This window comes from Leptosomus discolor, chromosome 5 (assembly GCF_034619465.1).
Source record: "Leptosomus discolor isolate bLepDis1 chromosome 5, bLepDis1.hap2, whole genome shotgun sequence".
Taxonomy (NCBI): domain Eukaryota; kingdom Metazoa; phylum Chordata; class Aves; order Leptosomiformes; family Leptosomidae; genus Leptosomus; species Leptosomus discolor.
Genome location: NC_141395.1, coordinates 26,514,840 through 26,537,143, shown reverse-complemented (window position 1 = coordinate 26,537,143; position 22,304 = coordinate 26,514,840). Strand labels below are relative to the sequence as shown.

The 22,304-nt window shown below is 36.3% G+C and overlaps 1 protein-coding gene across 1 annotated transcript in view; it reads left to right on the top strand.

The window, feature by feature from the left end:
* Positions 1–1,275: 1,275 nt before the first annotated feature.
* SESTD1 (SEC14 and spectrin domain containing 1) overlaps positions 1,276–22,304 on the top strand; it is a 47,050-nt gene continuing 26,021 nt past the window's right edge. The window contains exons 1-4 of the mRNA XM_009948651.2: positions 1,276–1,330; positions 7,388–7,496; positions 10,775–10,865; positions 12,925–13,038. Coding sequence (XP_009946953.1) covers positions 1,276–1,330; positions 7,388–7,496; positions 10,775–10,865; positions 12,925–13,038 — 369 coding nt within the window. The remainder of the gene's footprint in view (positions 1,331–7,387; positions 7,497–10,774; positions 10,866–12,924; positions 13,039–22,304) is intronic.

The window sequence follows — 22,304 nt, the reverse complement described above, 5'->3', positions numbered from 1 at the left end:
ATATAAATGACAAAAGTGACACTTGAATATGGAGATTTTGGGATAAGGGATAGGAATGGACATTGTGAAGCATTATGCATTGGAACAGGGAGGGACAGTAAAAAGTTGTTGAAATGTTATTTGTTTCATAATAAAAATAATAATTCTGCTTTTTTTTTGTAATGAAGCTCTTTGTTTTAACAAAAAAAGGAGTAGCTTTTCCGTGTAACCTCAGGCTCTCTATTGTAGTTCTCTGTTTTGTTTTGTTTTGTTTTGTTTTTTTACTTCTTTCTCCTAGATAATTTTAGTTTTGATTCAGTTAACTTCCTCCAGCCCCCAGGAAAATAAGGTTCTATTTATGTGCATGAATGCTGAAGTATCCAGACAGAGAACTCCAGGTTGCAATCTGAAGTCCTGTGCCTGGAATGATAGAAAAAAAATATTTTTATATCTGTGTTTTATTTTGACTGCATACTGGCACATATCTTGAATTGCGTATTTCAGTGCAGAATTAGGTTTATTTTATTATACGGATTGATTTGTGCAAGTATGAATTCAGAAAGACTTACAAGCAGATGCCAGTTGCTACTTTCTGTGGGCTGGAAGAGGAGGTTGCAGTTCCAGCATTCTGTTGATTTACCAGTGAAACACAGAAGCTTAATCACAGTGAATTGCAGTTCATAATGCAATAAAAATGGGATGAGAGCAAGAAGGGGTTTGGAGACAAAAGGAGCAGAAGCCTTTCCAGCCACAGGTTAGACATATTTATTCTGGCTGTTGGGTGTTTTTCTTTAATTGAAGAACGAGTAATGGCAATGTCCTGACGTAAATGCCGCATAATGTGTTAAAATAATTATTGTATTCCTGGTAATGAGACAGACTATGCAAAAGTGTAATTTTATTTACACTTATTCTACATCTGAATGACCAAGCAAACAGATGACCTATCTGTAAATGAATTGTAGTTTAGCAGGGTTGGGAAACAGAGGACTTTTGTATTAAATCATCTCAGTGTCCTTGGTTGAGATTATGCTTTGATTTTTTTTAATTTTTTTTTTTTTACAATGGGAAGGAAGAAATTTTTAATTAAAGATTTACATGGAAAAAAATGCATATGATAATGTTTTTCTTCGGTTTTCACAATACTTTAGTTTTGGTTACAGTGGTCTGTGCTTCTTTCAGAAAAGCACAAAAGCGTTTTATGCCGTGCTTATTCTAGTGAAGTGTAATCTATTTCCTATGCTTAACAACTTTAACTTCTTGTGTTTCAGAGCTGTGAAAATTATCTGAAGTAGAATGGAAGCTTCAGTAATATTACCCATTCTGAAGAAAAAATTGGCTTTTCTTTCAGGTACGATTTATGTTTTCCTCAGTTGGCTCCTCCATGCATAATTTGTGTGGAATTTTTAGGTTGGTTACTTGTATTTGCTGGATGTATTTAACAGAAATATATTGTTGCTTTATCATATTTCAAAAGTAGCTCTGAAACTTTTAGTCTAGTAGCCAAGCTATTGCTGTTGGCATTTAGCAATTGTTGCGTTGTAGCCTTTAACTCAACCCACAAAGTTGATGTAATGAAGTTTCAGTGCATATATAAAAGAATGATGATTTAGCAGACATACAAGAATCATCCTGTTTGGTTGGTTTTTTTGGATTTCTTTTTTTTTTTTTTTTTAAATTGTGGTTTTAGAAATACACAGTGAATGTTTTCAGGATTTTCTGTAGAAAATTTTTTCCTTTTCTTTTCACCCCTCTCTTTTCTCCAACATAGAAATGGATGGAAGCAGAATTAGCCATGCAAAGCAATACTTTTGTTATTGACAAGTAGTTAATTCAGGCAAGACTGGAATTATCATTGTATTTATTAAAACTTCTTGGATCTTTGGTTGAAGGTAACTTTCTCTCCTCCTCATGCTAGAGAAAAACAAAAGGGAATACTTAAAATGATGAGTGACATTCTGTTGCTGATTTCACTGTTGTAGATAGCTGTATTAGTTCTTTGTGTTGGATTGTCCACTCTAGGGTAAGTAGATAACTTGCAGAACACTTCTCAACTTCACAAATTGACAAGTGTTGCCATAAATATTCTTCTGGTTTAGTTTATTTTAGCTAGTCTAATTTAGCATGCTCCAGTCACTTGAGAAGTGAAACCTGTTCCTTTTGTTAACAGAATTTGTTTTACCCACTGTCCTCAGCAATTTCAAATCAAAAAATCCCTGACTAAAAATAAACAGACACCCCCCTGTCCCCCGCTCCAGCTTAACTTACGTTAAAGCCTGGAACAGTGGGCAATTTCTCCTATAGTAATAGCAGATGCATAGTATGTTGGTTGTTCAGCATTATACTGCAAGGGGAAGTTCTCATTAACTAGAGTGCGTTTTCAATTTGTCGCTAATGCTGCCTGATCCATTTTGGAATATAGATGTTCTTAGTGGAAAATTATTTATTGAGTGGGAGTTTAAATGCTAGGAACCTTTTTGAACCTACATGTTTCTAAGCAGGTTTGACCTTTTTGGAATTATGTAGTGTTAATGGATGCTTTAGTTTAATGAATGGTAAATATTCATGCAGTAGTTCTTTTAAGTGTTCAGTGTAATTTAAGGAACCTGACAGAGAAATCAGTTCATCATGTCTCTTTAAAGCAATTTTATTCAATATAGTTTCCTAAATAAAAACATATTAATGATTAAAAACAAATCATCAGAAAAATAATATTTTAGGAAAATGTTCTTCAGTGTTCATGTGTTGAAGTCTCCTGTGATTTTTGAGTTAAATTGGTACATATAATGTTGGCCCTGCCTCCTTCTTCTGGAAGCAAAACAGAGTGGTTTGTAATGGAGCAGCGTTGTCTCAGTTTTGGAATCCATGGCTATGTAGCTTCCATGGTGGTAGGTCATTACAAATAGCAGGGGAAAAAAAAGAGGAGCTACTGACTTGGCAAAAAAACCCCCGAACAACCGCTTTGATGCAAAAAGAATGAAAAAAATTTATTTTTTTGTGATGCTCTTAGTTGCTTTCCTTAAATGTGTTTTCAGTTTATAAACTATACCACTTCTGAGTTACAACGCACATCAAGTTAATTTCCCCTGATTTTATTTTTCAGGTTTAATTCTAAGTCTAAAGACTCAGTTTGTGTGGTGCTTTTTTGTAAGACAAGGTGGTGGTGTTTGCTACACCTAAAATCACAGTGTGATTTGGTTTATCTTGCCAAACATTGTATTCTGAAGGTAGTTGTAAATATTTATACAATCCTTAATTTTAGAAAGGAGTTACAAATAACAGAACTAAGTCAAAAAACAACTTACTTGACCATTTAATTAAATAATTGTTACTTTTTAGTGTGTTAGGATTGGGAGATCTTGGACTACATCCATGATAGCCATCACTTCTTAACTGGTAACTTTAGCTAATGTTCCTTTAAAGCCCCATTAATTTTTTTCAGTATTTTCTTTAAAAATACAGTTTTGAATTAAAGTGATTCTTAGATGGATAAAGATACACCAGTTATCTTTTATGTAAATGACTGGCCATCATTTTTCACCAAGGAAAAAAATGAGTAATAACTCCTACCTTGTTCTCTTTTTGTGCTATGGCAGGTTGGCAGAGTATTTACCTGATCTGTATATGCTTCAGTGCAAGAAATCTGTGCAAAAATCACAGTGCAGGCAGAATACAGATGTCTGAATCTTTTTCTAGTTGTGTTTACAAGCTGGGGGGAAAAAAACTTGTCAGTTGTTACACAAGGTGACTTGCCATGGAACTGAATAATTTAGATAATTATTGCGGTCTTTTTGTGAAATGTCAAGAGATTATAGTCTTTGGGTTTGATTCATGTTTGGTTTTTAGTCATTTCAGTAAACGCTGTTTAAATCCAGGTATAAAAGCAAAAATTTCTGTGTCTAGTGTAGTGCATGAGTGGGTTTTGAGTATCAATTCTAAACTTTCATTAGTTAGACCCTGTTCACCACTGGAGTCTTTCAAGTCTGTGTTAACAAACCCATGAACTACTGCTAATAGTTAACTACTTTTGTGGGGGCTGGTGTTTGTCTCATGAGTACAGAAGTCCCTTCCAGTTATGAAGCAGCTATAGTAAGACTAACTTGCTATAAATGCAAGAAGAACATGTGTTTTTTCTGCAAACCTGTCCTTCCTCAGCTGTGTGTATATTCATTAAAATGAATAATTTTAATGCTCCACTCATGAGTTCACGGGTAGGAGAGGAGAGGAGGGAGTGTTAGATACAATTCTTACAAGTATATTATCCAATAGAGTCCTGAGCTTCTGCCATGGCTTATGGAGTTTTGGGCCCTGGAATTTGGTTCAAGGCGACGCTTCCACTGTTCCCTGTAGAAATACCTTCATAACCTCTTGTGTTCTTACTTTTCCTCTCTCAGGCTCCCTTTGATCACCAAATTCTGTGTTTTTAATTTTTATTAGCACTTCTGACAGTGTTTTCTTGCTTCTCTGTTCTGGTAATTTTTCGTAGTTCCTCCATTTTACAATGTATAACGCATTTTTAAACTTGGCTGTTGCAAATTTTAGTTTCAACAAATTTATTTTCTATATTCCTAAAAACTGCTACTCTCCATTCTCTGAGGATTTCCTTACAGATAAGGGAAGACCAAACGACTCCTGAACACTTAAGTGAAGGCTTCTTTATTAATTTTAATGTTTTATTCTTGTTGAGAAATGGTAGCTGACAAGCTACCACTGAATCAGTATGGCTTCTGAAGTATTACTTTACATCCACAAACTTACCGTTTTCCCCATTTGTTGAATTTAATATGTGCTCACTAAGCAGTGTAGCAAATGGAGAGAAATACTTTTCTTTCTCCACGTGTACGGAGGAGAACAAATGTCCAGTTTTTAAAGCAGTGAGGAATTTTTCTTTCCTTTTTTTTCTGCTTCCCCACTCCGGTTTTCAGGCATTCTGCCGTTTAGAAACAGAAGCGCGGACAATCTGTAAATAACTGTTCCTTTAAACTGTGATTCTCTCTTAGTTTCTGTGGAAAGGATCTATCCGTTTGTCCTTTCTCATGAAGCACCACACTTTAATTCTTCTGTTTAGAAATGTAGTTATTAAAAAATGCATTGCTGTTTTCTACCAACAATTCTCCCCCAAGAAAGAGAAAGGGAGGGGAACACAACTATTGCAAGGGACCACTTAAAGCAGTAGGTCCTTTATGAAGATGTGGAAAACACGTGTGTATCAGTGGATCTTTAACACTCTTCAGGGAGTTTGCACAGCTTTGGAAACAAGGAAAAAAACCTATCGCAATTGAGATGCCAACATATGTTGTGTAAACAAACAATGTTTTTTCCTTATCTTGCCTGCATCTCTAATGGATGGCGGGAACTCTTATCAAATTGTTAATGTACGTGTATGCATCTGCAAACATTACTGTGCTGTGTTTGTGCGCTTTCTCTTATTTCTGCATAGCTGTTACTATTCTGTAAAAGGCATTTTTTACTGATTAGATAGAACTTCAGTTTTACTGATATTAAGTAACTTTATGAAGGAAAAGCATGATTTAATGTCTTTAACCACGTGAATAACAAACTTAATTGGAGAATAAAGGTGTTATTTCTCAGGTTACGGTAATTTACTTTGATCTTTTTTCACCCCAAATAAAGCTGAGATTATCTTGGTACAGGTTTTCTAACATATGAAGAAAACTGTTTAGTAACTGCCTCCTACGTGTAATTAAATGGCTCTGTCTTGTTTTTTTTTTTAATAAAATAGCTAATATATTGAAACTTATTCTAAAAAATATTATTGAATAAAATGGAAAAGGCTTTCAGCTACTCCAGATTGTGGAAAACTTACTTTGGAAGTGGTTTAATGTATAGATGGATATTAGTTTAAAAAAAAATACTCAAGGATTAAAAAAAACACCCCCAAACTGTAAGATGACTGAAGTTGTGGTTTAATAAGCTATAAACTCAAGCACTACATCCTTCTGGAGTATGCTTGAATTTATTAATGTTCTTCACTTCTCATACTTCCCTTTCTGTTGCACCTCCACCAAAAAAACCCACCAAAATATTTGTTTGGGTTTTGAAATTAAGACCTCTCTCTTTTCGGTGGTTACAGACATTAAAAGAGTCAAGAGCAACCAGGAAAAAAAAATAGGTAAGGTGGTTTGCTCAAAATGGTGAATTCATGAACTAGGTGAGTTGCTGCAAATTAGAGTGGAAAGATGTGTCACAGCTACCTTTGCCCCTTCTGCTTAATCCTCTGAGTTAATAGCAAAAGTTTAGGGTCAAAATGTTTTGGTCTCGAGGCCTTCTGCCTTTGGAAGATCGCCAGTGTGATGCCCCTGTACTTGAAGATGTGATGATAGAGTTAGCTGCCCACCTGATTTCCTTCACTCTACGGCACTTGCTGATTGAACCTTTCAGGGAGCTGTGTCAGTATCTATTTTTCACATGATTTTGTATTCAGTGAATTTGGCTTGAGTTCCAATTTAAGGTATGAGTAAGAACTTAGTCTAAATCCATTTTGGTTACTGGTTCATACTGGTGTGACTCAAAAGTCAGTCTTTTAAAAGACCAAAAGAGAATATTTCAGCTTTCTTTAGAGAGCCATTTATTTTTTTTTAAACTGTACCTTTCCAGAGACTTTCTTGAAAGTCTATGTAGTTAAAAACAACCCAAACCACAGTTGCGAACAGTCTAAGTGCAGCACATCAGCATCACATAACACTTGATCTTACTGGATCTTCTAATAGACCTGTAAGTGTGAGGCCAGGTCTTTTGAATATGTTTGTTGCTGATATTGTTTGTGTAAGTTTTACCAGAAGGATTTGAAAACACATATGAAGATTAAAGCAACTGGCTGGAAATATTTATCTTAATTGTGAGGTGACTGTTAGGTGTTTGTAAGTAGGTCTGGAAATCTTACGTGTTTGATGAATGAGCTACAGATTTAGCGCATGTGCCATGGGCAGCCTGTGTGGTACAAGACCCTCCTTTGTGTAGTTGATGTTTCTAGGAGGTGGTGTGTTCCAGTTGGAGCTGCTGGGTACATGCTCAACCTTGGAAGCTTTCCAGGTTTCTGACAGGCTGGTAGTATAGGAGATGTAAGAGATACTTTTTAACAATGTAATCTAGATATGCAAAAATAATGCTTCTGGAAAGCTTCATTTGTGTTGTTTATGTTGAAAGTACTAGGTGAAAGACTGACAGCTACAGATGTGGTTATGCTCTGAAGCCTTGTTGGTGCCTTAAATATCAACGGGGTGAATGAATCCTTACGACTGAGGTGAAATGTCAGTTGTGATTTTTCACGGCAACTTTAAAGATTACTTTTGTGATGTATTTTGAGACCATGTAACTCCAACGTATTTGGTTTACCTTAAAGCTATCACATTACCTTTCTAATGACTTTTTCCTCCCTACGAAATAGGAGGGAAGGACAGAAGAAGTGGCCTCATTCTGACAATTCCATTATGCCTTGAACAGACGAGTATGGACGAGCTGAGTGTCACACTGGACTACCTTCTGAGTATCCCAAGGTGATTTCAAAGGCATTCTGTTCAGGGCTGCCTTCTTTTCCAGCAGTGGAAGGGATCTTTTTCTTGTTTTTTCTTTTTATTTGCCTTTCACCACCAAATGACTTTTACATAAATGTTTGTTTAAAATGTGATTCTGACTGAATTGGAAACATACATCCCAATAAACTAAGGGATATCTATTAAGGCTTGCATATGTCCTTTTATTCTGTATATCTGGCTTTGTTTGGTTTTGTTTTGGGTTTTTTTTTTAAATCTTGTGTATTTCCTCGCTCCTTTCTGGGATATCTTCCGTAATTTCTTTTTAATGGCTATGCACTTAAATTGTTATGTAAATTAATGAGCCATTCTAATGAAACTCCTAAGCTTGCAAAGGTAGCATTGGCCAAAGTAAAAAAGCTTCCTCCTCTTTCTTTCTTTGCTATGTGCCTGAGTGTGCACTGAGTCTAAAAATTTATGAAGTCTTACTGAAGTTAGTGAGCAACTTAAATGTTTAAAGTTAAGATACTGCTTAAATGTTCTGAATGATGACTTGTGTATCCCGTCATCCAGACCTTGCTGTAAAATCATTGTCGATTAAGTTCTGTGCAGGTAACCCTGCAAGGTTATGGTGACAGTTCTTGGTCATAGCTTAGTTAACTGCATGTTTGGGTTTTTTTGTGGTTTTTTTTTTTTAAGATCTAGAGATCAGTCTTTATCATAGCTTTGTTTTGTTCTCTTGTGCAACTGATTTAAAAAGGAAAGTAACCTCTCAGATAAATGCTTGCTTTTGTAGCCCTTTAAATTCCTCTTCTGGAAACAGAGGAGCAATGGCATAACTGAAGACTGTTTAGTGCACTTTTGTTATTGCAATCTATTAATATTTTTATAACAATTAAATTATCTGATTTTTTTTTTATGGTTAAGACTTGAAAAAAATTCTGAGGACAGATGCAAATAACAAATTCAGAGTGCTTACAAGTAAACCATCAATATGTATATGAGTATGTGGCACAACACTTTAGTTGTGGAAGTTTTAGGGTTTTTCAAACAGCTTGTCTTTTGTAAAGTGATGAAAATACCAAGTGGTCATTCGCAGGACTTGGATCTATTTGTGGAACAGATGCAGGCATTGTTGTTCTAGCAAGCATTAACTATTCCACTGTGTCATCGTGATGTATGTTTTAACATATATTAGTGTAAAAATAACTGCCTTAAAATTAACTATGGTACTCTTTGTACAAACTGGGAAATCTGTTTGAAAGCAAAGTTCAGTGTTCCCACATCTAATGTTGTGTTTGTCAGTCGTGGAAAAAATGACCTCTCTTTTGTGGTGGCAGCATGGAAAAATAGTTGGGTTTTTTTGTTTGCATGTTGTTTTTTTTAGTGGGAAATGCAAACTTTTTGGCCAAAGCGCTCGCTTTTTTTGTTCTGGAAAGACTTATTGAACAGTGTTTGGAAAAAGGAGGGGTGTGGGGTGGGATGTTTTCCCAAACCCAGATAGCTGTCCAAGAAATACTAATGTTACTTTTTTCCTCAAGTTCAACGTGTAAGGTAACCTAATATATTTAACTTTTAATTCAGTTGTGCGTGACTTATGATGTAACTGTAACTGTTTTGAAATATGCATTCTAGTGTTGATGAATAGCTGTGTCCAAAATTTGAGAGGCATAACTGTTTATAGTGTCTTCAGTAAAATTTTTTTTTTGGCAGGGGGGAAATGTGCGTATGTAAAGCTTTCCTAAAACCTCAGGCAACTTATTCCTAGTACTTAAGTCTACTGTTATGCCTTTGATGCTATTTAAAATTTTTGGATGCTGAAGATGCCTCTTCAGCATCCAAGAAAAATAAAAGTGTCAATGTTATGCTATTGTCTGTGCATACTAAAGTTTGCTTCCTTTGTTGCATTCTCTGTATTGTGGCTTGAATCACCAGGTGGTTTTTTTTTAAATTTATTTTAACTTTCAAACAAACATTTACGTATGATAAAGAATTCCTCCCCATCTTTCCTGTAGTCCCCCTTTAAGTACTGGAAGGCTTCTGTAAGGTTTTCCTGGAGTCTACTGTTCTCTAGGCTGAAGCCCAACTCACTCAGCCTGCTCTCGTAGGGCAGGTGCTCCAGGCCCCTGATTGTCTTTGTGGCCCTCCTCTGGACCTGCTTGAGCAGGTCCATGTCTTTCTTATACTGGGTGCCCCAGAGCTGAACACAGCACTGCAGGTGAGGTCTCACCAGAGCAGAGTAGAGGGGGAGAATCCCCTCCCTCGACCTGCTGGGCACGCTTCTCTTGATGCAGCCCAGGATGCGATTGGCTTTCTGGGCTGCGAGCGCACTTTGTTGGCTCATACTCAGTTTTTCACCCACCAGCACCCCCAAGTCCTTCTCCCCAGGGCTGCTCTCAATCCACTCATCACCGAACCTGTATCTGTGCTTGGGATTGCCCTGACCCAGGTGCAGGACTCTGCACTTGGCCATGTTGAACTTCATGAGGTTGGCCTGGACCCACCTCTCCAGCCTGTCAAGGTCCCTCTGGATGGCATCCCTCCCCTCCATGTCGACCGCACCACACAGCTTGGTGTAGCCCACAAACTTGCTGACTCAATCCCGCAGTCCGTGTTGACGACAAAGATATTAAACAGTGCTGGTCCCCATGCTGACTCCTGAGGAACGCCACTCGTCACTGTTCTCCACTCGGACATCGAGCCGTTGACCATGACTCTTTGAGTGTGACGATCCAGCCAATTCTTTATCTACAGAGTGGTCCGTCCATCAAAGTTGTGTCTCTCCAATTTAGAGACAAGGATGTCATGTGGGACAGTGTCAAATGGTTTGCACAAGTGCAGGTGCATATAAGCACATTTAGAGGGTTTCCTGATTGGACATGCGTCAAGTGATATGTAGCTGTATCCTCAAATCTGTGCAAATTCACAAGTAACCTTGTGAAAATTGACATCCATTTGTCTTCCTTATGAAACTGTAAATCAGCCTCTTCTTTCTGAGGATTTTGTGAAGTTTATAGTTCCAAAACATTTTCAGAGTTGCTAAAGTTTAAATAAATGCTTGTGTTTATGAAATACACTTAAGTTTTACTGAAAAATTCTGATTTAGAATATCTATTAATATGCTTAAGCACTGAAATTGGAAGATATTTCTAGATGGGTAAACCTAAGGTTTATAAGACAATATTTTTATGAGTAAAAAAACCTATGTAGCTGTATTTCTCGGTTGCGTTGAAATTAAAGTCATTGTGATGTGACACTTGTTCATGAATTTTTTTTTTTCTAAGTGTTTTTTCTTTTTTTAGTGAGAAGTGTAAAGCTAGAGGATTTACTGTGATAGTGGATGGTAGAAAATCTCAATGGAACGTGGTAAAGACAGTTGTGTTAATGCTGCAGGTAAATAAATGTTTATACATTCATACTTGACAGATTATTTTTATAGATATGAACCCAATAGCTGTGTTATTGTAGAGGCAGTAATTTCTTTATTGAAAAACAGAAAATTTATGGCCTTTTAAAATCACAAAATGTGGTTCTGTGCAGGGAGACCAATCTGAAAATCAGATGATGCACGTCACTCAAGAAAGGGACAAATTTCTTGTGTGCCGGGAACATACTATTGTAGACCTCTTTCTAAAACAGAGTTTTAGTTAAAAAAATACAGAAATACACTCCTAGCATTGTCAGCTGCAAGTAGTAGGAATGTCTGCAGGGCAATAGCTCACACTGATAGTGCATCTGAGCAGGTCCTGATGTAATATGCTGTGCTACTTGGTTTCCATTGGAATTGGCTATAGTTAATTTTGTTGTGTATAATAGTCCCAATCACAAATTATATTCTGGATGCCATACAAAGTAGGAGAAAAAACCAAGGAAAAATGCCAGTTCCTATGTAAAGAAATTCATAACAATTTATTAGCTTTTCAGAATTGTAGGGTTAAAATAATTCTATACTGTTTAGCAGAAATAAGCATTTAATTTCTGCTCTCGGTGGTCAAAGAAAATGCAAGATACAGCACTCTGAATAGAACCCGGACTATTGCCTTTCTTACTGCACAGATGATTTCTCTTTATCAGAGGAGTTTTCCCCTCAGAGTTAGATGGAACTTCAGAAAGTGTGTCAAATACAAACTTTATTTTGTTGTCCTGCTGGCTCATTGTTTCTTCTGGGTTTTTAAGTCTGTTTCAAGGTGGTTTTCACTTATTCTTGACAGAGATTGCATACCTATTAACAAAGTTGTAGTAATTTGATCTACTGTATTCAGATTATGGTCTTGACTGAACTTTCATGTCAGCTAATGTGCAGTTGTGACACTTAGTGGGAACTTCAGTTAGTGGTGAAAGTAGCTGTTTGCTCATGCTCAGATTTCACTTGCTTCCTTTCATCGTACTTGCTGCCAGTGTGAAGCCTGCAGAAACATAAGTTGCACATCTATATCTTTAATTTGAGAAGGAAGCAATAAAGATTTTCCTACGTAAACTAGTCATTTGTGCAGACTACTCGAGATTTCTCTCTGCTTGGACACATGTAGTTTTCAAAGGTGCTGGCAGGTTGTCAAACAGACACTTCTGTGTTAAAAATATTGTCTACCTTTTAAGTAGTTTTTTCTTATTCATTAAAATGGTGCAAGAATGAAGTATCTTTTTTTCTTCAGTGCTATGATTTCTGAGTTGGATGTATTTAACTTTTTCAGAATTCTATTTCTATAAATAAAATGAGGTATTTGAAGAGAAATCCCATGGATTGTGTCACCATTATGTCAGTACTGTGATTATCTAACTGTTGCTTATTGCTATAGCTGATGACTCAGGAGTAATCAAGAGCCTCTGTTCCTTGATCTACATTCAATATGACAGCATAAAATCCACTTGGTAGATGAAATTACTGTTTTAAGCTGAGGAATGTTTTCTTGGTAATACTTTTATGAATTAATATGCTGAAATGTTAACATCAAGCCCTTTCATTCTAGTCTAAGCAATATGTACTAGAGAAGTATAGGATATAATCTTGACATGTGATTTGATAACGTAGTGTACAATTTTTTTTCTAACTTTGATTACGGTTTCATTCTACGCAGCAAATTACATTGGTAGAAAGCTGTGTTGTCCTTAACATTTTCTTTAAATGAAATGCCATGGGTAAAATTAAATCTAGCCAATAATTCATATTTTTCTGTACTGATGTGGCATGGACTAATGGTTAGGTCTCAGGACTGGGAGTAAAGAAGTTAAAGTTTCTTTTCAGTTCTGACACTGTTTTGCAATAAACTTTAGTGCAATCTACTACAAACCAGGATGGAGCCAACATGTGACGTAGATGCAACAGACTTAGTTTAACTTCTGTCTCTAAATTTTAAGTTCTTGAATAGATGATGACATATAAGTAGAATTCAGTTCTGTGGTAAAGGAAGACTTAATCTTGTGTATGTTACTTATTTTTTCATTTGTTTCACAGAACGTTGTTCCAGCTGAGGTGTCACTTGTTTGTGTAGTAAAGCCAGATGAATTTTGGGATAAGAAGGTTACACACTTCTGTTTTTGGAAAGAGAAAGATAGACTTGGCTTTGAGGTATGTAGAACTTTTGTCTACTTCAGTCAAAAATGCCACTTCTGGAATACTAGAATAATTGGATGAAAATAAATGTCTCTTTTAAAACAATTATGTTCCAGATGCTTTGTGGATATCCTTAACAAACCACTGTAGCCTTTTAACTTTTTCCTTCTTCAGTGAAAACGTTAAATGAAGTAGTTCTCAAATTAGAAATGTGTGGCATTTAATTCTTTGCTTAGCAAGAAGATAAAGCTGTTGGATACATATTGTGGATCTTTTGAGTAAGAAACTGTTGTGCAGGATTTAGTGTGATTTTTTTTTTTTCATGACTTCTGTAATAGGCTATAGAGATGCATGTTGTATGGTGTCACTAAATCAGTAGTAACTGTTTTGAAGAACATCTTGTTGCTGTTGCATGTGTGTTCTCTCATTTTTTTAATTTTTTTACATTAGTAAGAAAGGTTATAGGTCGCTTCAGTTTGCCAAATATAAGCTGATATTTTTCTTAGCTTGTGAGGCAGAGCGTGTACAAGATATTACACACTAATGTTAGCGGTTCCATTCTTTTATCATTTTGGGAGGTTAATGGAAACCTCAATTATCCCTATTTTTAGAAAACTATCTGTATCATCAGTCTTTCTAATCGTTTTTGAAGCTACTCTTGTTTGAACTACAGCAGGCTTGCTGTGCTCACCAAATAGTAAAATGTCTACCTGTTTTGTACAACAAAAGCTCTTGGAGAGTATCTTTTTCATGAAAGAGATTGAATAGAAAAGTGTTTTGCAGCCTTGTCCCATGCTGTGTAATTCTTTCTGATGGTAAGTTTATAACATTCTTGAATACTCCTGTAGAGACTGAGTTCAGGGAAAATGGGAATTGAAAGGTGACAACTGAAAGGTTATGTAACTGCTAAACAATGTAAACCTAAAGACACTATCATCCAGGTATAATGCTGTTAATTCATGCAAATTTTGTCTTGTTAAGTCTTGTATCAGACTTCACGTAGAATAGGCGGCTTCATTTCTTGGAAACTTGAGTACTGTGTCCAGTTCTGGGCCCCCCAGTTCAAGCGGGACAGGGAACTACTGGAGAGAGTCTAGCGGAGGGCTACTAAAGTGATTAGGGAGCTGGAGCATCTCTCGTATGAAGAAAGGCTGAGACCTGGGGCTCTTTAGCCTGGAGAAGACTGAGAGGGGACCTTATCAACACTTACAAATATCTATAAGGCGGGTGTCAAGAGGATGGGGCCAGACTCTTTTCAGTAATGCCCAGTGACAGGACAGGGGGCAATGAGCACAAACCGGAGCAGAGGAAGTTCCGCCTCAATATGAGGAAAATCTTTACATTAAGGGTGACAGAGGACTGGAATAGGCTGCCCAGAGAGGTTGTGGAGTCTGAAAGTCTGTGATTGAAAGTGAAAGGAAAGCTGCATGTAGCAGCTCAGTCATAGCTTCTTTAAACACAAACATGAGTATGATGGCATCCACCTTTTATAAACTAGCCTATTGTTTGGAGAATATCCAAGATAAGAATTAAAAAAGAGACTGAACCAACCATCTATACTCAAATGGATGATTTAAGACTTTGTGTTTAGAAAATGACTTAAGTTTGCAATAGTCAGTTTCACACGGATGCTTTCAGGACATAAGGTAAACACCTCATTCCAGAGAGTGGTGGTAATAAAGGTGAACCCCCCTCTTTAGCAGTCCCTGCTGACTGATTTAGTCTCTCTTCCCATCTGCGCACTTGTAAATACAGGCCTTGGACAAGTTCAGGTAGCCTTTGAAGTTGGGATATAAAAGAATTTATGTGGCTACAATGATAAAAGGATTTTTTTGTTTGAATGTAAGGATTGGCTAACAGTCATTAAATGATAATTCTGTAATGAAATTTAGTAAGCTTAGTAATTTTATGAAGCCGATTTTATGTGCCAGTGATGATATTGGGATTGTTGACAGAGACCATTGGATTTGTGTATTAAGATCTTTTGGTTTCTGTTTCTAAACTACTTTTTTCATTACTGAACTGTAAGCATTTCCCTGAAATTTTGATCTAAGATTCTCTTTAATTAATAGTTCTGAAGTTTTAGGAAGAAGAACATAATTAAAGTATTAGAGATTCATTTCATATATCAAACATATATAAAAATGCATCATTTATAAGAAAAGTAGTTGGTGATGTATCATTTTACAAGAAGAAGGTCATAGCACTAAAACAGAGCAGCTGCTTCCTAGGCAGGTGGAGAACTTCGGATTTGTTTCTTAATGCCTCCTTGCATCTTGGCTTAATGCATGGCCAGATCAGAAGTTTGTATGAGTAGAGGATAATAACAGTAGTTGTTGAATTCTCATTTTGGTTGATAGGTATTTGCTCTTGAGTTTCCTTTCTGCCTAATCTAGAAGCGCTGAAACATGGTGAGGCTGCTTGTTTGCATAAGAGGCTACCATCAGCTTTGGGGCAGTTGTCAACTAATTGAGGTTAGATAATGAAGATCTGTTGGTATAGAGTTGCTATAGATGTTTCTAAAGAGACTGTATGATGCCATCCTAGCTCATAGATGGCTTTTCCTTTTATCTTGCACTTTCTTGGATTTTTTGTTGTGGGTTTTTTGTTGTGGTGGTGGTGTGTTTTGTTTTTGTTTTTTCCTCCTGTGCAATAACTCATTCTTAAATGGCATTGTTCATTAAAGGACAGGAAAAGCTGAGAGTACAGTAGGAAAAAATCTTGTGCTTTCCCAGATAATGAAGGATCACCCTTGGTATTAGGCAAGCCAGTAACTCTAGGTTATCTGTTACTTTGTTGTGATTAGGAAAACTGGCTCAGTAAAAATGACCCACCTTCTCTATGCTCCAAATAATATTTGTGTTAGAGACAGTTGTATGTCTTTGCTGTGTTCTGGATAGGAGTGCAGAGCGCTGATAAGGCTATGGAAACCTCTAACTCATGCACAAATCTACATCTGCGTAATTATATATTACTGGTAGTAAAAACAAAGCAACACCCAACTTGTGTTTTGGATCACAGGTTAGATTTGCATAACTATGAAGAAAATCCACGATTGCTTTTGCACCAATGAAATAAATATGATCTAAAAATGTAAATGAAAGAATGAAATCTTTTTATTCACTTGAAGGTGTAATCTAATTTTGAAGTAAACACTGTGTAACTGTGATTTTTAATTTCTAATGGGTATTACATTTACCTTCTATTTCCTGCTACTTGATCTGTTTTTAATACCTTGCTTAATATTGCCGTACGGAGCTATTAATCACAATGCCTTCCTTTCTGTGCAAAGGCAGAGATCCTCTGCTTCAGAGTGAGATGTGGTGATGATGAGTTGCAAGGCACTGAAAGCGAAAGTGGGAACTGAGATCAAAATCCTACTGGGTGGGAAAGTATAAAGAGGTGAACTGATTAAGCTGAGCAAAAGTGCATATCCTTATTACTGGTTAAAATTAGCATTGCTTTTGGACCTACCTCAGGTCATTTCGCATTCATCCTCCAGCAGAGCTTTCCTCTGTCCCTTTATTCCTCCTAAAATGCTGATTAGCAACCAGTTTGTGTGTTCATAGAAGCAGTTTTTTTTCTGGTCCTGTGCCCATGCTTCATAACAGGAAAGTTGTCTTAATTGTTCCAAGAGCATATTTCAGCTGAAATGTTGTGCGTGTTACACTGTAATACAATAATGGTTTTAAATGAATGAAGAACAGTGTTTGAATATAAAAATTCCTGACTCTGTGTTGGAGGGTTGGGAGATGTTGCTTTTTTCTTTTTTTATTAATGTACTCTACATAGCGATGAGAAACAAATCACTCTGTTAGTAGCTGTAGCGTGTTGTATTTGATTGTGAGCTTTTCATATGAAGATAACGAGGGTAACTGGAGGAAAGTAGAAGAAATGTGCAAGTTTGTACACAGTGCAAAATTGCCTACAAGCTAGTGGGGGTTTTTTTGGTGTATGCCATTCATTTGAGGGACTGGGAGGAAAAATAATCACTGAGCCTGGTTTAGATATTAGATTAGTGCTTCAATGAGTTTGTTGAAAGCAGGGAGGAAGAAAGTGTGCTTTGTGTTCTTATCTTTGTGGAAATCATGAAGCAAAATTTAAGTTCACTTAGGATTGTGAGATAAGAAATCAAGGGCTCTTAAAAAAAAAAAAAAAAAAGAAAAAGAAAAAAAGAGAAAGGAAAAAAAGTGTTAAACTACTGTGAACCAGTTGGAAAAAATCTGAGTATATAGCAAAAGGATCTTGATAGTCTTGAAGTCCAGAGTCTGAGTAGTTCTAAATGCTTCATGCTTGCACTGTGGCAGCTAGCAACTCTTAAGTTTCTAGTAGTAGGGTCAGAAATGTCTTATGATCGTGTATTAGCAGAATCTGCTCTGGAAAATCTCAAGTGTCTAATGTCAAGCCATCAGTATACAGAGGAGTACAGAAACCTAAACCCCACATTTTTCCATGAAACTTTCCTGCATATCAACCTGTTTATGGTCCATATACTTGTATATCAGAATTACTTTGAAAGAGATGTTAGCTAGGTTACTTGTATTTTTCCATGTTATGTAGCTTGGAAATAGCTAGTAAGATCTTGTTGTTTGTTTAAAAGTGTAGGAACAGTTAAAGAAAATAACTAGAAAGGCTAAATGCAATGTGATTAGACCACAGTTTTTCATATCAGTCCCCAATTCAAGTAAAATAACTCTTCTCTGTCTACCTAAGTTAGTGGTACATACTGAAGTAGATATTTACATTCTCTAGACTAATGATCTTTTATTTTGAAAGCAATTCAATGCCAGTTATATGGCTGTAGCAATCCTTAATGATCCAAAATACAAAAATCCCTACCTGAAACACTTTAATATGTGCTTTTTTTTGGTGCTATTGAAAACACACTGTGGTCCAGAACTTTCTACTGTGTTACTAAGAGGTTTTTATACTGTTCTTGTATTTTTAAATTAACTATTGTTACTATATATATCTTAGCTCTTACTGTTCTACTTGGAAATTAATTGTGACACAATCATCCCCAATTTACCTTTTAAGAATAATGCTAGTAAGTGGAGTATTGCTCCACAGAATGAAGAATGAATAACCCTTTGTAGGAAATCTTTAGTTTTTGTGTTGGATCTTCCAGTCCAGTGTGTTAATACTGAGGCATCAAAATTTGTAGCTTTCATGGACTTTCCCAAAAATACATATAGGAGTTCCAACTTTTTATCAAAATGATGGTTTTTTAAATGCATCTCTCTTTTCATCTGCATGTATCTTTGTTGTGCTGTTTTAACACTGGGGGTGATGGGTCCTTTCTTTTAAAAACCTGGGCCAAGTCAGGGAATTGGGCCTATGGAGCTGGAGTTAAATAAGCCTGTGTTTACATCATGTTCTAAATTCAGTCCTAAAGAAGGGTGTGTTGGAAAATACCAGATTGTGTGTGCCTATTAGTCTCTTTTGTGGGATGGAAAAAAGATAGTGTGCTAATTATGATCATGAGCCCTGGAGGGGAAGGTGAATGAGTGGGCAAAACCATGAGTGAAGGAGACAGTTACTGGGAGTAGAGTTGACAGTCTAGTGTATATCTAGATTCTGCTAGCTGCTCTTGGATTTGTAGTGTGCCAGATTTCTGTGTGATACCGGCCAGATAAATATTTAACTTGTGTTTCTTGGTGTAATGTTAAAGCAGATGATCATTGTATAGATTAGTGTTCCATATTAACAAATAACACTCTGTCCTACTCAGTGTTTAATCAAATAGTGTTTCAAGACATGTTTTGAAACAATATTTATCATCAAACGATAGGATTCTTCTCCTTGGGAAGAGGAAGTCTTTGCTTTACAGTTCTGTGGCAGTGAATCACTTTGACCAGCTATATGGGCAGCTATGTTTTGTTGTTTGTTAAAAGTGCCATAGTTATTCTTGAAAAATCACCAGGGGAATAGTTGAGGCTGTATTTAATTTTTTTTCAGCAGCTGACTTTGCTGGAGAGTAAGCACAGATAACTTTCAAAAAAAAAAAAAAAAAAAGCCAAAGATGAATCTGTGCTTTAGAAAAGAATTGGGATTCACACTTAATTAAAAAAAAAATGCTGTTTTTTATGCAAAAGCTGCCTTCAGTGTAATGTGAAACATGAACATAGGCATTCTTGGTTTGGGCAGGCTGAAGTGCAAACTTGTTCTTGCAAAATCTCTGCCTTGTTCATTGAAGCTTTATTGCAAAGCTGTCTGGATGTGTAGGCTACTGGCATAACAAATCATCAAAAATCAATCCACTGAGAAAGCAGCTTTAATATTGATCTCAAAGGACTTTATAAAAATTCAGCATTTTATACCTGCCAGGCTGTGAGAGGAGAAGAGTTATCTGGACTTCCCAGTGTTTCTTGGCAGAATTTTTGGGAAATGAACAAAACCCCTTCTACTTATGCCTGTTTGAATGAAATTTGTCCGATATTACCACCAGTGACCAGATCAGTACGATCAGCTTTTAGCATGCTTTATTAATGCTCTTTTTAAAAAAGTATTTTAGGAATGACAGATTCTTATGTTCCAGTAAGTAAATGAAAAAAGTATTAAATATTTTGGTGCTAGTTTATCAAAATTAGTAAATCAGTGTCATGGGTTAGGGCTGGGCTGGCCACTAACAACAGACAGATGCTCTTCATTAACCCCTCTCTCTCCAGAAGGGGAAGAGAGAGAGAATAAGGGAGAGAAATTTATGAGTTTGAAAAGAAAACTAAAACAGCTTTAATGTAACAATAAAAAGAAAAGATAGTACTCATAAGAAAATGATAAAATATATACAAATATCCATGAAACCAATACCAAACCCAACTCCCTGATGATGATACGTCACCACTGATGCTGCAGGGCTGGCACTGAGAAAGTCCCAGGCTGGACTCAGTGGCAGATGGGAACCGGACTCAGGAGCTGGATTCAGGAACTGGATTCAGCAATGCATAGAGCAGGACTGAAGACAAAAGAAAGGACAGAATCCTCCTTGGATGCCAGCCATCAAAGAAGAGAGCTTAACCTTTGTGATCTCTCAGCTTTATAGTGAATATGATGCATATGGAATGGAATGCTTAGTTGGTCAGTTTTGGGTCATCTGTCCTGTCTGCTCCTCCCCACAGATGCAACCTCTTTACTTACAACCCTTTATGGCTCTTCAATGTGGGGTACAAGATTTAGCAGTTACCCTGATTTCTGTAGGAAACTAGAGTAGAGCAATGATGAGCTGCTATCACTCTTCCAAGTTTTAAAAAGAACTGAATACAGATGATGGTGATCAGGGACTTTGGTCAGTAGCAAACAGGACATATTTGAAACCTAGTACCACTGTCATCTTTTTGGCTGTTGCCGTTGTTGGAAGTGAATGGATCAAGTGGGAAGGAAGCAAAGATTTAAGAATTCAATAATTTGTACTTTTTTTTTTCTGTTTACCACTTGTCCAGATCTATTCATTTCTCCCTTTGGAAATTTGAGCTATTCACTTTAACATCCAACTATAGTATGCTGTCCAAAGCCTTTTACTTGGATTAAGAAAACATTTTTCTTTTTTTTTTCTGGAGTCGAGATATAAGATGACTTTGAAAAAAAAAGTTAAAAAAAAAAAAATCAGTTGCAAGCGAACAGTGGGATATTTCTATTTTTATAACTGTAAATGATCTTCCTCTGTACCTGTGCCTTATCCAGGAGTATTGAGAGCTGGTCAAGCAATAGAAAGACATCATCATTCTCTTCACAGAGGGAGAAGAAACAAAAAGAGTTCTCTGTGGTTAGTGGTCTAGTGCAGTTTGGTAATGATAATTTTAGAGGGAAGCATGACAAATAATTCTAAGTGTGCCATTAACAAAGTATTAAACTATTGAGGATTTTGAAGAGCCCATGTGACTAAAAGCTTTATGAAGCACAACAAAGTGTGAAATTCAAATGCAAGGGTGTAATGCTAATTCATAAAGGAGAAAGGTAATTTGACATTTATTTTAACAAAACGTCAAAGCCAATTATGGTGATTGGATTTTGAAAAGTTTTAGGAATCTGTGATAGTAAAAGTTTGCATGCTATGGGTGCTGAACTTAAAGTAGAATTCATATCTTTAAAAGAGAAGTGTCTTATCTTCTCCCTGTGCAACATCACAACTGTTTTTCAACAATTTTTTTTTCTTTGGCTCTTGGTCTATGTTCTTATGGACTATTAGTCTGTAGCAGCTGATTAAAACAGTATTTCAGAAGCTTCAGAGAGGCAAATTGCACTTTTGACAACTAGAAATGTCAAAGTTACTAATTTAAAGCATATGGAGGGTGTTACATTAGCACTGCCACTAGTCTAGGTCTAGAACAAGAGCTAAATTCTGTTCAGGAACCTCCCTTCTGCCACCATCTTGTCAAAAATTCAAGTGTTTGTTTACTTTAAGTCTTCACACGGGATTTCTGCAGTTCTTCCAGAGAACAGTCAATAAACAGTTTAAGAAAGAAACAGTATTTAAAAAAAAAAAACCAACTAGAGAATTAATGTTTTTTTGGAGGAACATCTTAAGTTACAAGGCTTACTATTGAGGTGGAAGGTTTTTTTCAAAATTTTTCTAGTAAGATGCAAAAGAAATTTATATTTGTTGACCAAATCTTACTTGTAGAGTGGTGTGGCTTTTGGTTTGTGTGGGTTTTTTTTTGGCACAGGATTGTTTTCTCATGTAACATTTGTTACAGGCAGGTTTTGCTTTGCAGGCTTAAAAAAATCTTTTAGAATCTTTTTAAAGGGTTTCAGAAAAAATCAGAAATAAGTGGTCTCAATGCAGTCCATACTTTTCTTAGGTTATTTGGGGTTTTTTTTAATAGAACTAGTATTTCAGTGATGTGAACCAGCTGCCCTATTTACTTTAGTTTCCATACCAAAATGACCTGATTGAGTAAATTAATTTTCTACTCTTTTATGATCTCATAGATATGAAAAGAGAATATAAAAATTACTTAAAGTATAAATGTGTGCCTAAAGAAGGAAGAACAAAGGCTTTATTTTTCTTGGGACCTAGAGTCATCTAAGATTTGAGCTGGTTACTGGCATTACTTAAAGAAACTACAGGCTAGTTCCATTTATGGCAGCTACATACATAAGAATACAGGAGAATAGCCTATATTTGCTGAATGTTGCTAGAAGATGTTCCTGTACATCAAATATTAGACCACTTGTTTTGAGCTAGTCTGGATTCTTCAGTTGTAAGAATTGAAAAATCACAGACTAATTCCAGTTGGAAGGGACCTCAGGAGGTCTCTAGTCCAACTTCCTGCTCAAAGCAG